At 40.3% G+C, this 17,646-nt stretch overlaps 1 protein-coding gene across 4 annotated transcripts in view; it reads right to left on the reverse strand.

The window, feature by feature from the left end:
• DIP2C (disco interacting protein 2 homolog C) overlaps positions 1-17,646 on the reverse strand; it is a 309,262-nt gene that overhangs the window by 22,616 nt on the left and 269,000 nt on the right. For 2 of the 4 annotated variants that reach the window (XM_066551271.1, XM_066551256.1), the window contains 4 exons: positions 15,832-16,000; positions 14,719-14,889; positions 7,848-7,877; positions 6,090-6,151 (listed from right to left, as the gene is read on the reverse strand). In XM_066551271.1, the coding sequence (XP_066407368.1) occupies positions 6,090-6,151; positions 7,848-7,877; positions 14,719-14,889; positions 15,832-16,000 (432 nt within the window). The remainder of the gene's footprint in view (positions 1-6,089; positions 6,152-7,847; positions 7,878-14,718; positions 14,890-15,831; positions 16,001-17,646) is intronic. The other 2 variants (XM_066551280.1, XM_066551265.1) reach the window with 1 other exon arrangement.

Raw genomic sequence — 17,646 nt, forward strand, 5'->3', positions numbered from 1 at the left:
TGGAGCCACCCATACGAGAATTTCCCTGAAGCTCAGGGTGATAGGAATGGCAGTGCTGGAGGTAGCACTTGACAATTCCACTGGCAAAATGAGCTTATTGTGTCTAAAGCCCTCTGAGGACAATGACATGGCAGGTCTGTTCTGAGCAGTTCACCAGGTACGTGGAATTTTACACCTCAAAACAACCCATGCCCTCAGCCTCCAGAATCTCACTGCAAGGAAAATGCTGGCTGGGTGTCACAGAGGGCAGGGATGGATTTTAACCATCCCTTTGGACCCCACACAGTGAACACTGAGGACTTTGATTTTCTCTAAGCTTGACTGGGCTCTGTGTGCGGTATCCCACTGCAGGAGCTGGAAAAGCCCTGCTCCCCCCTGCACCAAGGCAGTAATCCTCAGAGCTTCTCTTCTGCTACCACTGCCCAATGGCTTTCAAACAGGATTAATCAATTAAATTTGCACAAAAGGTGACTATTTCATTGTCACTTGCTATTAGCAAGTCTCCTTCTGACACACCTCCCCCTGTCTGTTCTCCTCCTGTGTGAATATAAAATGTTCCCCTCCACACCCTGGCTGTGCTACAGAGCACTGCTGGGGCTACAGCTCACTAAAAACTCAGCTAAGAGTTATTTTGTGTGGTAACCCTTTAATAAAAGTATTTTTCAAGGTGGATGGAGGAGAAATGGTTGAGAATAAGGGAAAATGGCTCCTGTGGCTTTGCTGTTTGGTATTACCCCAAACAATGTATACATAACATGAAAGATTCAGTAAAATGCAGAGAAGGATAAACAACTGACAGCCATAATAAAAGGCTATTTTTCTGCTCCTGCATGAAGTCTGAAATTCTGGAATATATTAAAATGAAGCCAAAGCCTTCACTGATTCCTTTTGACAGAATTTGGATTTGAGACTGGGCTCAGTGTATAAGCAATCTATAAAAATAAATCCTAAGTAACTGTTTTCTCATTTCTTTGAAATGCTACAAGTCCTCCCTTCTTTTCTTGAGGAATGAGATTCAGAACTGCCATTCTGAAAACAACTTTGCAAGGAGACAATGTCTGAGCAAGTCGGAAGGAAGTTCAGAGAACTTTGAATGCTCTTAGAATCCAAAACAAAAAGTAAGATTTGCTTATTATTTTTAGTAAAACACACAAATAACCTCCTAAGAAATCGAGTCTGCTAATGACTAAGTATATGCAAGGTAATTTTTTAAAGAGCTACGTTAATTTGCATCAGTCCAAGGAGATGTCAGTGGCCACATGGGACAAGACACCTATTTTGTACAGCTCCACAGACTGCTTGTTTAATAAAGAGGGTAATCAGGATAAAATAATTGTTCTAATGATGGAATGGGAGAATTTCAGTGAAAGACTGTGGATATCACAAGCCACAAATTGAATAGCCAGACTGACAAATGAATAACTTGAACCCAAATTCATCTTTTTGCTTCTGGTCTGTTTGGCAATATCCCACACCTGGACTTGAGCCCCTCTTTGGTGCCAGCTGCCTCACCATGTCTGTCTATCCCAGCAGCTCACCATTACATGTAGCTCAAAAGGAGCTCTAGTAAACCACAAAAGAGTTTAATAAATTAATTTTTCCATCTTTATTACCCTACAGACTTAACTAGATGAAACTGAATAATTTAAAAGATCATTTCATGCACCTATTATTTCACCAAAGGGTATACTGAAGTTTGAAGACAGGATAGGATGGGAAAGGATGTCTGTCTGCATGTGTGAAACTAGAGATGGCATCAAATAAAAAACAGCGTTCACCAGCACTGGCTGAAAGTCTTCATTCTTGCCCAGTTTGATAGAAAATGTCAATGCTGTTCAATAAACAGTTTAAATACAATTTTTAGTCAAGATAAGGGGGAACTGCCTATGAGAAATGCATGCAAATGGTATCTAAATCTTCATCAATACATTGGTGACTTGGTTAGTGGCTCTCTCCCCTGGGAGCCCAAGCCTCCACTACATCAAAGCTCCTAAGTTGTCACTATCTGCTACTGAACAAGAGGGCTGGTGACTTTTTATCTGCTTTTGGGGGTAGACAGATTGCAATGAAAATGCTTCCTTTTACTTTTCTTATCCTTTTAAAAATAAACTTCAATATCGAAGTAGATCTTCCCTTGCTCTGCTTAGGGCAGAACAGAGGTTTTCTTTTTTTTTTTTTTTAATGGATAAGGTTTTGATCTAGAAAAGAATATTAGGATGCAAGGGGATGTTTATCTTTACAGGATTTGCATGTAGTTTCAATTTTAGGAGAAGATAAATGATCTCCCTCAGCTGTCACCAGATGGATCCTTCAGCTCACTATTTAAAATTCCTGAGGAAATTCTGTATAAAATGTTTAGAATATGAAAGGTACAGATACCTAGGAAAAGAAATTCCTATGTTAAAAATTTGAGAAACAATTCAAAGAAGTCAAAATATTTCAGTATTTTTAATGCCATTTTATTTCTAAATCATACCTGCTAGTTTCAAATTCAATATGTGTATTATCAGATTAAAACTGTAACATTTGAAAACAGCTTTGAATGAGTCTAAAAAATTATGGTTTAGGATGTTTATAAATATACTGAAACATTTGAGAATTTCTGACCTGCTGCAGAACACTTGAAAATATTTTTGCCCTGTTGATGAGAAAGAAAGATTTAATTTGGTTTATTCTCAGTTTCATTAATTGGCTTGTTTTGCCAAAATATAGCTTTTCTACCAAAAACTAAGCTGCTGTTAAGGACGAAGAAGCTGTGAAATTTTTATTTTAATATCAGAAATGTGGTTTTTTGCTGGACATTTTATAAGCACAAGTGCATATTGTTTTAGAACAATCCAGATACAAAGGATGCTTGGGCTTCAAGTTTACATCTTTACTGTACAAAAGGATGCAAATGTTGCAAAAGCCACCCTCTTTCAAGTATCTGGTGTTTTGGCATGATGAGAAAAGGCTCTCTCTCTCACTCTCTCCCTTTTTTATCTTCCAAGCACTTCTCAGCTCTTAGCATATTTAGGCACCTTGAGCTTAACCACCTGAGAAGCTTTCTGAGGAGAGCATGACTGGTCAAAAATATGATGGAACAGTCTGACAAGAGGTCTTTAGAAACAGGACAAGAATATATATATATATATTACATTTATTTTCTCTATTTTGTGGGGGAGAGGGAATAAAATGGCTCTCCCAGGGGCAGAGAAATGCAGCAAAGACCTGAGCAGGTGCTCCTGCCCAGAGCTCTCCTGCCTGTCCCTCCCTGGGCATGCCCTGGGCACATAGAGCTGCACAGGGGGGCAGCAGCCAGGAGCCTCTGAGCTGTGCTGGAAGCATTAATCCACCTCTCCTCTGTCCCTTGGACCTGAGCTAAGCTTTGTGTTCTCTGCAAACTGCACTGCTCTGCACTGCAGGGACACATCACCCACTGGCAGATAACTCAGGAGTCTCCTGTGCTTTATTAAAAGTCTCTGTGGGACTTGCCTGTCCTTGCTCTCTCTTTTCTAAGCCATCCTGAGCACACCCTGATTTGTAGAAAATCAGAAAAATGCCAAGTACAATGATATTCTGTCACCAACAGCAAGCCAGAGCTGTATATTCTTGCATTTTGTGCTACTTAAATTCCAAAACCAGGTGTCTAATGCCATTTGAGACAGCTGAGGGTGCCTGGGACACTCCTTGGGACTCACAAACACAATGTGACTCCATGTGAGATGCTACTGAGCAGCTGGAGCACCCAGAACTGCACTAAAAGCTCTCAGGCAGGCAGTCAAACTTTCTCCAGTGCCAGAACCGATGCCAGTCACTGACCACGTGCTTGCACCCTTGGCACAAGTTTCCTGAACCTCCAGGTGAGCCCAGGGCTGTGGCCAGAGTCCCAGCAGTTAAACCTAAGCTGTTAGCTCAAAACCTCACAGGGACACACACAAAAAGGTGTTTGGAAAGCTCCACCCTGACCTAATCCAAATCCAGGGGGAGCTGGGAGGAAAGAAACATCTAGTTAGGTCAAACAACCACCCCTAGATCTCCACACAGATTGTGCCCAGCACAGGTATTTTGACCTAAACACCCACAAGAAAATGACATTTTCATGAGCTGTAAAGTGCACAGCATGTAATTACCAGATGAGCTTGAAATAGTGGCATTGAAACTGATTATTAATTTTTATGGATGTGAACAGGGTTTGAATAATCTCAAAGAGATGAACTACAGCTGTTTTTTGGAGCAACTAGAGAGTGTTATCATGCCAAGAAAAAACCCATATGTTCAGTCTGTTTCAGACCCTGGAAAATATCTTCTAAAATACAAATTAGGAAAAACATTTTCTTGCATTAAAATGTTCATATTACACTGGGGGACTGGCTGGCCTGCAAAGACTCTATGGGTTGCTACTCTATGGTCTCACAGATATTTACAGGGATCTTTCAGATACTGCTAAGTAATAGGGACATTCAGTTCCACTAAAATGGTTAGAAACTGCAAGTGTGAAGAGACTATATCAAACAGAGTTGTTTTCTCCTTTAATTTATGACCCACTAATCTAATTCCAAATACTGCAGGACTGGGTAAATGAGGCACAACTTTAAACCATCAAATTAAAATCTACATTACCACAATATGAGAACCAGCTCTAAAGACCATCTTTCATGTTCTGTAGAACTAGTCACTAAATATAAATTAACACACTGCAAAGCCTGATCTTGGTAATGATGCCTACTTCTCAATGACATGCTAAAGCAGGGAAATAGTATACCCAGGGTTTATGCAACTTTCATGAACAGTATATCTTAATTCCTCTCTCTAACATATTTTTAAATTATTTACAATTTTTACTGACAATGAATGTTACATTCTCTTTCTTGTAAGATTAGAGGATTAAAATCTTAAGATTTTTTAAATCTTAATTCCTCTCTCTAAACATATTTTCTTGATTATTTATAATTTTTACTGACTGTGAACGTTATATTCTCTTTCTATAGAGAAGGCCTTTTTTCTTTTCTGGGTTGATTATACTGTGGACTCTGTCTCTACACTACTGAACTTGCTGGGCCAGGAACACTGAATTTCTGTGGCTGGATTATGCAGACAGTAGTGTCCCAAAGGACAGATCAAACCTAAGCATTATTATCTGAATCATTATGTGCAAAAGGAATAAAGAAATCATGAGTCAAACATCTTGCAGCTCCTTTCTTCTACCGGCCAAACTCCATGTGCAACAGGACAATACCTACATGTCTATCTGACCTAACTACCCAGTGGGTAATTTGGGCCTCCAGTGCCCTTTGCTCTTTGATAGAACCAAAGGTGGGGGGCAAATTCTTTGCTAAGCTTTTGAGAAGGATGAAAGAAAAGAACAAAGAAGCTCCCTATTTGGATAATGATTTTTTAAGGGAACCAGGACTGTTAATTAAATGTTCACCTTTTCCAGAGTTCATAGAAAATTTCTTGGTTTGTTACAGTTCTGTAAAGAGACTCATGATCAGAGTATTGGAAAACTGAAATATATGTGCACGGGTATTTTTTAAAATGACACCTGAGATCTCAAGCTTGCCTCCAACCACTAAGTGAAAAATTTTATTTCTCACTCCTTGTATACATATCTAACACTCAAGATGGAACTGAAAAATACCCAGAACTACAGAATGTGGTTGCTCACAGCGGCTGAAGCAAATAATCCATCCCCTCACAGTCCTGCAGCATTAAGAACTGCAGCAAAGCCCACCATGATCTCCTGACAGGCAAAGAGCTGCCAAGGCAGGACAAACATTCTGTGAAGCCAAAAGGCCCAACAGGACTCCAGTTTGTGGGGACTGGCTGGGCTGCACCACCTGAACACAGGTGTCATGAAATCCTGGTGGCAATAAAGGCAAGGAATCTTGTTAGTCAATGCTGTAGTGATGTTAGATGTCTCAGTTTTACCAGAGGTAAAATTAATTAACCAATATCATGTCAGTGTCTGCTGGCTGGTAGGAGGCAACACAAATAATTTATTATTGCAATGGTTTCCAGGGTCCGTGGAGTGTGCTGTAAGCAGCTTTCTTGCTAGAAACTCTGTTAATTGTGTGTATTAGAGAAAAAAAGAAAAAGGTGGTTCCGACCTGTCATGCCTCAGTGCCCTCATATCAACATACACTGTGGTGGGATCTGGTCCAGATGTTCCCTGCAAACAACAACATCAGCTAATCAGAACCTGAGGGCTGGGAGGAGAAAAGAGTTTTACCCCCCAAATAACCAAACATTCATTTCAGTGCTAATTATGCTAATCAAATGACAAGTTATATTTAAAGTATTCATCAATCAAAGCTCAGCTTTACAGAATCAGAACAAGCACTGGAAAAATACCTACCATCAGGTACTTGTTACCTTGGAGCTCAGAAAAACATCAAGCAGTCAGACTACTTAACCAACACATGTCAACAGAGGTTTTATTTGCTACAAAAGGCCAAGTAATCAGCACATGGATACATACAAAAAATGTTAAACATGTTTTGCCATATAAAGGAAGGCGGAAATTGCTGAGGAGACACAGTTTAATGGCAGAAGCACATGGTCAGGAACGTGAAGCATGGTTTACTGAGTCTTCTATACATGCAACAGAGAATATACTTGAAGCTAAAGATAGTAAAGGTAGCACGCATGACATGAACCAATCTGGACTGAAGGTCTGTTGAGCAATTATTCTGATCCTTTTCAGTCTTCCACTGCATAATTTAAACCCTTGCTTTATGTCACAATATTTAGTTACTTGAAAAGAGGCAGACTAATTTTAGTTTCCTTTCATGCAGAGATGATACAGTCTTTAGGCCTTTCCACCCACAGCTTTTCTGCAGTTTTGCAGCCTGCTATGATCTGCCCTTATCCAAAACTTCAAACTCATCACCACCGAACATCATGTGAATTCTCAATGCTCCAGGCTAGGGCTCTCTTCTCTGCTGCAGACCTCATGCTATTGCTAAACACAAAGCTAGAAGAAAAGCACAACTTCATTCTGGAACGCTGGCACGTTGGAAATTTTCTCTTCAGCAGAGGAATTCTCCTAAACCTGGTGGACTCCAGATGCACAAACTCTTTTAGCAGTTATTTAGAGGTCTACTACTTTAACCAGCAGGCAGCATGAACTCCTAGTGATTTCTGTCCCATTTGGGATGCATTGTAGAATATAATTCTTCACATTAGCAATGTCTAGGGTTAAATTTTACATTTCTGCAATGCTGGCTGATTGTTCCACAATTCTTTGAGCGCTAAAAGTTGCAACCCAGACCCACAAATAGCTAATTTTTGTATTTCTGGGGGAGAAGTGTTACCACTACCAGTTGATACTTACTGAGGAGGTACTGATCATCACCCACCACCAGAGGAGAACAGAGTAATAGAGCTGCACATGCATGTTAGCCTCTTTAGCTTGTTATGCACAATACAAGGTACAAAATCCTCTCTAGCTATTAATGACACGATTTTCAGTCTACTGGTAAACTCAGCAGTGTAACAGACTAGTGCTGAGTGGAGAACTTATTTGAAATATATGCAATGTTGAAAAGAAAAAAACAAAACCAAGGAAAAATTGGTTATCTTTAAAAATAAAACTAAAGCTGATTTGTATTTGTAAAATAATGGAAACAATCAAGTTTGAAAATCAAAGACAATCACTATGGTATTTATTATTTTCAGCATGAATGAAATAGTTACAATGAACATCTGATATTTGATGAAACCTGCATCCAGATAAAGCTATAGTGGACTTATTTATAATTTTATAGAAGGATCTGAAAATCCCCAAATCTCCAGACTCAATTTCTAGTCTGTCCCACTGTTGGAAGCTGATAGGTGGGTATTGAGGGAACATGAAAATCCCCTACCTGCTCGGCCAGCTTCCCCAGCCTGTGAGGCTATAGCAGCAGGAATAGCAGGGATGAGGGAGAGAAGGAAAGAAGGTAACACAAGACAAAAATAATAATAAAAAATGGGAATGAAGGGTGGGAGAAACAAAAGAGGAGAATGCAAAAAGCAGGGAGTAAAATAAAAAGAAAAACAATGTCAAATACAGGAATTTTACAAATTAACCATTATACCATTAAAGGTTAAAAAAAGTAAAAAATGAGGTGTCAACATTTTAGTAGAGCAACAGAAGAGACAGCTGTAGACTGCTAACCTTGGACAAACAGATTTAAATGGTTTTAGGACACTACAGACAATGTTGTTAGTGGAAAACACATGTCTAGCATACTGATTTTTTTGTTATTGCTGTTTTTGGTTTTGAAGTCATTAAACATTATGGCCCTCCTATTTTGATGCACTTTATTCCATTGAGAATTCTAGGTCTGCCATTTTGCTATTAACAGAAGTTTGTAAGTGTTGTCCTCTGGAAATCAAAAGTACGCTCTCTTTTTGGAAAAAAAAATAAATTAGTATACAACAGAGAAAGATACTTACACCTTCTTGCATACAGATTAACCTACAGATCCTAAAGTGAAATGAAATCAAGGCTTGGTGCATAATCTAACTACTGGAAGATCATAAATAAATGGAGCAACTTCAGAGCCCAAGAAGTCTTCATTCCTATTAGCTATGGTAAACAGTGTAATACATATAAAAACCAGTAAAATTTAAAGTTGATAAAACCCATCAGCTGTCCACCATGACTGATAACTCAGCAAAGAGACAGAAAATCCTCAGTGGTGACTGGTCCCAAGGCACTACTATCACGTGGAGCATCCAACACCAGATGGATGCTGTGGGATTTGCCCCAGGACTTGTGAAAACAAACAGCTCTGAAAGCCCTGGCATCCCACATTCCTCTCACCAGACTCCTGAATGCCAGCAGAGCTAAAGACCGCAGGAAGCTGCCACAGCAGCACCTTAAGACAGGTCTATTTTGGATGCAAAGGAAGATGAAACATTTAATAAAAATAGGATGGATCTGCTTATTGCACTGATGCCCCAAAATGGTATTACTAATAATCCAGACTGAACACTGCAGTGTAACTGCAAGAAAGCAGAGAATTACTGAAATCCAGCAGTTATATAATTCATTGCCTGTGACTATACTGCAGGTGCAGAAAGGACTTTGAGAGTACCAGAATCTCATATGGCTTTTAACTATGCTTGAGAAATAGCAGCTGAATTATCAGCAATGTCCTTCTGTGGCCAGTTGCAGCTGAAATACTCTGAGAAGTATTTCAAAGGTAGCAGAGTCTAAGCCAAGACCAGAATGACTGACTCAATTTGTCTGTGCACATTTATTTTGAGAGACAGAGAGCATCTGTTATGCTGGTAACAGGGAAAAAACAACACAACTTCTGGAGTATCTGATATTTACTTAGGATATGCCTGGTATTGCTCAAGAAAACCAAATGGGACATAAGGAATTTTCTCTCTGAAAATGGGTATATCATAAGTCACATCTCTTGGATTAAATAAATCTCTGCCCGTGCACCGGCTGCCACTGTTGAACCATCCGAGCAAATCCGAGCAATATGCCAGGCTTTTATTCTCTCAATGTCAAAACTGCTTGAAGTGGTACTTCTTCTAGTACCAGAGGTACTGCTTGAAGTATCACCCCAGCTGGTGTTACTGCTTGCAGTACCACCCCAACAAGTCAGCTGTAGGGCTGCCCACATGCCAGGACTCAGTGCACGCCTAATTTCCACTCAAGTCAAAGGCCAAGCTGCATGCTCTCCTCTTCTTCCCTCTCCAAAGATAAAAACCAGGAACTAGCATGTCAGAAATCCTAAGGATTTAAAAATAACTGGTTTTTTGGGTTTTATTTAACTGCCTAAGGATGTGGCCTCAGTGTTTACTCCCAGTCTGGTTCTGTTCCAGCGATGCTCAGAAAGGAGATTTTGGTGAGCACTTGGCAATGTCACCCACGCAAGCACAGCGGCTGGAGCTGTGAAAAGAACTTCATGGCATGACTCATAGCAAAGGTGGGAAAACAGAATCTGAGGGAGCTCACCCAGAGCTGCAGTACATTGCTAAGTGTGAATCATACCTCTGACACAGTGCACGGTCTCCTGGGGCACTCTTTGCAGACCTAGCCTTTATTACTTTTAATATGGAAGATCTCCAGAGAGTGTGATCTGTCACTAAGTAAAAAGAACATATTAACTTTATGCCCTAAACTGAGTAACAAAGATTTCTTTGCTAGACAGTGAGGAAAGGGTCCATTTCATGTAACTTCAGCCATTAAAGAAGAAAGTTTGCTGCATAAGGTAGGAAGGATCTCCTGATGGTGATGGATCCCATCCCCAGTGGGGGCCTGAGATGTCTCTTGAAGTATTCCTGTGATTCCACTGACTATTGATGGATATGGGATAACTCACTTAACCTTGCAATCTCAGAGGAGATAGAAAAGAAGCAAGATGAATCCTGCTCTCCCTTAGCTTGGACAGATTTGTTAGTACATTTTCAGGGTTAACTAAGGAAAATTAACAACTTCTAGAAGTTTTCCCTCAACTGAAACTGAGTAGCAGGTTGAATAAAATGAAAATATTTATTCCAAGTGTTTAAATGGAAATCAGCTAAAATCCTAGACAACCATCTGTGCTGTTGTAAGAAACCAGCTACTTTTCATATCTATTTTTCTCTCTCTCTTGAGAATGCAAAGATGCTAGTTAATGAGAATTAAAATATGCTAGATTCAATCTTTTTATCTCACTAATCCCTGGACCATTATCTGTGACTATACAGCCATAAAAGGTCAGATATTAATAGCATTTAAGTGCCTAAAGATGGAGGAAATTATTTATCTTCAAAAGCACATCTCTAGAAATCTAGTCTGCAATGACTACATCAAAGGAAACATACTAAATTTGCTCTCAGTTTGAAAGGAAATGAATACAAATGACAATGCTTTAGTCTGTCAGTGATCACAACCTGGAAATTAAGATAATTTGGTAGACTAAGATTCTTTTGTACCAAAGAGATTATCACAGTGATTTTTTTTCAAGGTAATCTTCCATGAAATGTTAAATTCTGCTATACACACACAGACACACAGATTCACACACACAGAGATACACCCACATGGACATACACAACTTCCTCCTCTTCTTTTTGGAGAGGTGAACTGTAAAAGCTTTCTGGAAGAATCAGGATACCTTTCCCTTTAAACATTTGAATCTTGGATTTGTCCACAAAATTGGAGATCAAGAAAGTATCAAAGATAATATCCAAGTTGTATTAGAGGTAGCCCACAGAGAAGAAACCTGGATAAGGGTCAGCAGCTGAATCCTGGGACATGTTTAGTAAGGTGAGTAGTAGATACATATTTTAGAAGCACTGCAGACCAGGCTGGATCACCATTATCCCTGTGGAAGTTGGTGCTCCAGGAACCACGTGCTGATCTCATAGATGACATAACTTGGAAGAAAAAAGCAAAGGCAGATGCTATTGACTCAGATATCTTGAGAAGTAATTTTATGCAGTGTGAAGAATCCAGAAATCATAAACCATTTCTGGAACATATTGGAGACAATACCAATTGCAGGAATACTGTAGATAAGGGATTAAAATTTAATTTGTTCCTCAGCTGAGAAAAGAGAATAGCCCACAAGCTATTCTGGAATGCCACTAGCCATAAAGTTCCAGACAATTTGGAAAGAGCATTCAATCTAATTCAGTATCCAGTCCCTGGCAATGTCTACTGCCAGATGCTTCAAAACATGTAAGCCTCTATCTTTACAGTCTCCACCAAAATAACATGTTTTGTGGTGATGCTTGCAAGTAAAACCTTTAGTAATTTTTTGAGCATCTTTAAAACTTGCCAAAAAAGCCTCAGCTCAAATGCTTCAAAAACAATTCTGCTTGGGAAGATAATGTTGCTACATATAGCCTGTCCTGAAGTGGCTTTTCTCCATTCCAGCCACACCACACTCTTTAGGCAGTGTTTGGCTTTTAGTTTGTCCTATGGACCGAGATGCCACATCTGAGTAGAACTCAACAAAGCCTGACATTAAGCTACACAATCAACCAGGCTGTTTAACCATCTCACTCAAGGCTCTCATTCTGTGCTGTTCCTAAATCCATGGGCACTATCATTGGCAATATTCCTTCAGAGATCTAGCCACTTTTCCAGTTAGATTCAACAACTCTTTCAAGAATTTCTGTAAAGAACCATCTAAGAAGCAATCTTCAGCAAAGGAGTTAACACAATCAAAAGGCAGATATCCAGTCAAGCCATAATCCAGCCTAACCCCATGCTGATTAAGCCTTCCAGTTTCTCTGAGTGTAGCCAGCTTCCCTGCATGTTTGCAGTGGGTTGACCCAGTCAGCAGCTCAGGACTCACCCAGCTCCCGGTGGGACAGGGAGAGCAAAGGAAGAGCAAAAGTGAGAAAATCCACAGGTCAAGATGAAAGATGAAGACAGTTTAAGGAGAGAGGGAAAGAGAAGAATCCAAGTGATTCAAAAGCAATCACTCATCACCCCCCTTGAGCAGAACAATGCCCAGGCAGACTCTGAGCTGCTTTGGAAGACCAACCACCCTTTTTCTTTAATGCTGAGCATGACATTATGGGATATCCCAGGTCAGCTGGGGACAGCTTTCTTGGCTGTGTCCCTTCCCAGCTTCTTTCTCCTCCAGCCTGCTTGCTGAGGCAGTGGGGTGATGGGGCAGGGGACACAGAGAGAAATGGAGACAGCCCTGATGCTGTGCAGGACTGGTCAGCACAAGCCACTGGTGTGCTCCCAACACTGTTCAGTCATAAATTGAACACAGCTCCACACAAGCTGCTATGAAAAACATTAAATCCCAGGCAGAACAAGCACAGTGTTACTTCCAACAGGCCACACTTTGATATTGCACCTGGCTTACTGCTCCTTAGTGTTAACCCATGATTTTATCATTTGTCCTGAATTAAGGACTTATAAGTGAAGCAACCACCATGAACCATCCAGAGATTGATGCACATCTAAAATGGGGATTTTCATTAGTGGCAAGCAAAATTCTGCAGCTAAAAATGTGCCCTTGTAATCTAAAGCATCCTTCATGTCTGGTCTCCCCAAGGACCAGAAGCCAGAGAAGTTGAGTTGTCTTTCAGAAGCAGCTCCACCACAGCTGCTGGGAGAGCTGACAGGCCCCATCCTATCTGTTTCCAACTAAGGTATGTCATCTCTTCCCTGATTCCCCTCCTTTCTAAAACTTTTTTATTCCTGGAGAATATTTATGGTAGCAATTACAGAATGGCAAACGAACAACTCCACCTCTGGGCAACAGAATGACTTTTAATCCTGCTCAGCTTTGCCTTGTCATATGCTTGACAGTAATAATTGAAGGCACCCTGGGCTGTAGGGATCCTCTGCTGCAGTCAGAGAGAAAGCAAGCAGTACTGGACCTGTGCACACCTCCTGTATTCATATCCTGGTAACACTGGAAAGGGCAAGAGGCTAAAGCAGGCACAGACACACTGCTCTGTGCTGAACCCATAACCTCAATTTGTCAGGTATTTTTGGATTAAAAAATATTTACATTTATAATCAGAAAAGGAATAGCAGATTCTTATTTGCAGTGTCACTGAGAAGATTTGCTCTGACTTCCACACTGAAGCAGGTACCCATGTGACCTTCATGAGAAATCCTTCACATAAACCAGGGGCAGCTGCCAGGATGGACACACAGAGTACAGGCAAGTCCTACTGAGGACACAGTGACTTTGAAGAGGTTAGAGACATGGCACATGACCAAATGGATATGGAACTTCCCAGCCAGAGCAGCTGCCAATGCAGAAGATGATTCTTTTAGTATTTAAAAGGTTATTAAATTTGAAAACATATTACACCTGAGTAGGACACCTATGGTATTATTACAGGAATAATATGTGCAACTCTGAAACCAGATTTGAAGGACAGAAAGAGATCAAGAGTCACAAAAATGAGACAGAGATCAGGAAAGAATGTATTAAGATTCTAATCTATTTATCAAAATTAAGATGTGTATTAGATACATGACAGAAATGAAAATCTTATTCTAGAATAAAAAAATGTCTGGATTTAATGCCAGATGAATTTAAACTGGAAATAAGGCGAAATTAATTAAAAATGGAACATCCTAAACAAAGGCAAGTTAACTTTCATCACATGAAGTCCTAAAAGATAAAATACTATACTCTAGATCAACCTAAAACTATTTGCTTGGTGCAGTTATCACTGGTTGAAAAAACTAGATGCTATTCAGAAATTCAGACCAGATAGCTACAGTGCTCCACCAGTTATTAAAATCATGACTCAGTAAAGATTCCTGGAGAATGCATGTGACATCCTGTATGATCCTTGGGACTTCTCTTCTGATTAGAGGATCAAAACAGAAGAGATACAGCAAAATAATTTTCCTTGCGTGCAGAAAATATCTGTCTAGTTAAATAAGTAATGGTTGGAAGTATTTTATGAACAGAAGGAATCCTTTTTGTAACACACTGAAGTAAACACTTGGAAACTGTCACTGACATGACACCATTACCTACTGGCTCTGGAGTACAGAGTACATGTTGTCACTCTCAGGTGCTTTTCTCAATTCTTGTATTCATGGGAGAATAAATGCTATGATTGCAACATGAGAGGGATGAATTGTTGACAAAGTAACAGAAATTTACTACCTGTGTATGCAAGAACATTAGGTACTACATGCATTTCTTAGCATGGTCTACGACCAAACAGCAAAAGGAAATACAATGAACGCTTCTTACTGAAAACCATTTCCTTAAAACAACTTTGAGCTTAAGGAGTGAAAAATCTTACCTGCAAACATATTGCCAGGTTAACTCTACAGCCAAGTGATGTGCTGACAGCCCGTGGATGGAGGCCCAGGTCTTTAAATAACTTTGAAAATGACTGAGTAAGAGCTATCCGAGGTCGTTCTTCAGCCACTACCACGCACGTCCGTACACGTGAGAGGTCCAGTCCCCTTGCCTAAAAAGAAGTCAAAATGTAACAAAGGCCACAAATGGGCAGGTTTAATGCAAAACAGAAGTTCTTAAGTGCATTATGCAGGTAATATGATTCCAGAGGAAAGCAGAACAGAGGCTAAGGTATCATCACCGTTTCCATTTTTCCTGGAGGCCGGATGGCCAGATGACACTCTAATAGCTGAAGAAGCACACACTTGCTTGTCATCTCAACATTAGCACATAGGAAATGATGGGCATGCTAATTCTGAAGGGAGGGAATGCTATTTCCCCAAATTAATTCAGACGACGGTGAATAACAGAAAACAGGAAGCAATGTCTAGACTTGGAAAAACTGATTAGGAAATTATTAAGAGAAGTTGGTAAAGGTTGGAGTCATCATAAATATCAGCATCTCAAGATAAATTTATTTCAGTAGCACATGGGAAATTCCAGATGATTTCAGATATTTAACTGGCTACCTGGCTTTTAATTCTGGGCAGGGGAAGGAAGATATACCCTCCTCTCCATACAACAAGGATCATCTAGTTAAAAGCTTAAGTAACACAGTACTTTTAAGCATGTGATTATTTACTACAGAGGTCAAAACCAAACTAGTAGTTCATATAACCAGGGTATTCATAAAACACACTATACAATGTAATACTCTTTGAGCCTCTTGGACATTTACACCTCTGTTTTCCAACACTAGCCTATCAACACAGGCTGCAACACACATCAGAAAGCTTAGGCAAATAAAATCCTTTCCTTGATGTTTAACAGCCCTGTGATCTGAAGAATGACTAGTATTGATACACAGCCTCTGGCAAGGAGTAACGTGGGTTCTGTGGAAGCTGCCTGTGCCCTTTGATGATTTTCTCCTCCCAGCAGACACTCAGCAGAGTGTTGAAGGCTCCCAAAGCCCATCAGCAGGCAGCAGGGTGGGCAGGGCAGCGGGAGCACTCACCTTCAGCGACTCTGTTTGCGAACCGAGTCCCTTAGTACAGAGCTCCATGACTGAATAGGAACAAAAAGTGTCCCTCACTTTGTACTGACTCACTGCAAGAAGCCACAGGGCAGGGTTGGTCTCCAGCTCTGAGGGAGGAATCAGAATAGACTGGTGTCCTGAATAAACGCTGCAAGACACAAGATTCATTAACACACACTAAACACCCGTGTCCACAGACAAACCAAGGGGGAGGTGAATACACAGTTTATCACAGCACTGGCTGGATCCTGCAAAGCCTTACAGTGCTTCACAGCTCCAGAAGTTTAATATAACATTTAACCCTGGTTTTCTGCTGTTCTTCCAGAGTCTAGGAGGACTGCAGGCAGAATGTGCTCCTAAACTACTAATTCACTCAAAATTCCAGTGGACTTTGCTCTTAGGACTGTACCAAAAAGAGCAAAATAGTTCAGTTGTTAATGGTGTGAATAGGCAGTGCAATAATATTTTAAAAAATTAAGTGTTGCTGACGAATACCTTGGATTGAGTAATTAGCATTTTAACAGACCTTGACTAAAAGACTACTTTATTACTTAATATGAAAGCCACCTGCCCCCTGCTAAAGCAAGCAAGAGGTCTGCAATAATTTTCAAGGGAGTAAATTTGGCCCTAATTTAACATCCCTTGTAGTTTTTAATTTCTTCTGTGAAAGTTTTATGAACTTTTGAAACTCAAATATACTACATCTCTTGTATACTGAATACCCACTGAGCATAAATATTGCAAAAATACACTTATCAGGGTCCCTGAGGGAAAAAATATGTCAGAGCTAATTTCTCTGGTACCTAAGAATCTCCCCAAGGGAAAGATATTCCCAATTTGATGACTTTATTTCCCATGGGTTCTATGTTGTTCACTCATCTCACACAGGCCCATTTACCATCAATTTTACAGTCCCCTCACATCTCAATTTGTGATCTGTAGATATTTCAAATTGGAATGGTGACAGCATAAAGCCTCCAAATCTGAGAAAGGACCATAAAAGCCCCCAAGATTTATGATGCTTAAAAGAATTTCATTTGTGACTTGAAAACTTGAAATGCCAGCTTGGTAAAGTCAATGTTTTCAAATCCAAGTGTCTGAGGTAAGACATGAAATTCATTTTCAGGAATACGAGCATCTCTGTAACACTGGCACCTTTGCAATCCTTGCAGATGGGCTGCACACACACACACTCACACACACACATTCCCTCCTTGGTGAGTGAGTGCCCCCACTTCCCCCAAACCCAGATGAGAGTGCTTTCAAAAGCTGTGCCATGTAGAACAAGGTTTGTGTGACCTGGATGTCTCTGCTTGGTACCATAAAGGCAAAAGTGGTGAACAAGTCCAGCCACAACAGCAGTTAATAATCCAAATTGTTTAGGTCTCTGCTGGAGTATGAGCCTGAGGATGTCATGGAATATGTATGAACTACAGTTCAAGCAATTTCATTTATCAGAGAGGAGAAATTTTATCTTTGACTGCTTGTCCCCATTGATGCCACTCTGGGTGATGGATGGGCAGGGGCTCACCATGGAGTGATGTGTTCTGGGATGGGGCTGACACGGTGGGCACAGCACAGGGTGGGCAAATGAACCATTACTCCTTCATGGAATCACAATAAAGCATCACTGAACCTTGAGCATGTGCTGCATAAACATGTGACAAGAGATCTTGGCAGCATTACCCATGTCTGAAAGGGGAATGCCCTGAGCTCAAGTGAAAGATCAAACCAGCCAGGGAGTAGTACTGCTTTTTACTATAAATATTACCTCTTTTACTCTTAGCAAATTCT

Source organism: Molothrus aeneus, chromosome 1, assembly GCF_037042795.1.
Source record: "Molothrus aeneus isolate 106 chromosome 1, BPBGC_Maene_1.0, whole genome shotgun sequence".
Classification (NCBI taxonomy): domain Eukaryota; kingdom Metazoa; phylum Chordata; class Aves; order Passeriformes; family Icteridae; genus Molothrus; species Molothrus aeneus.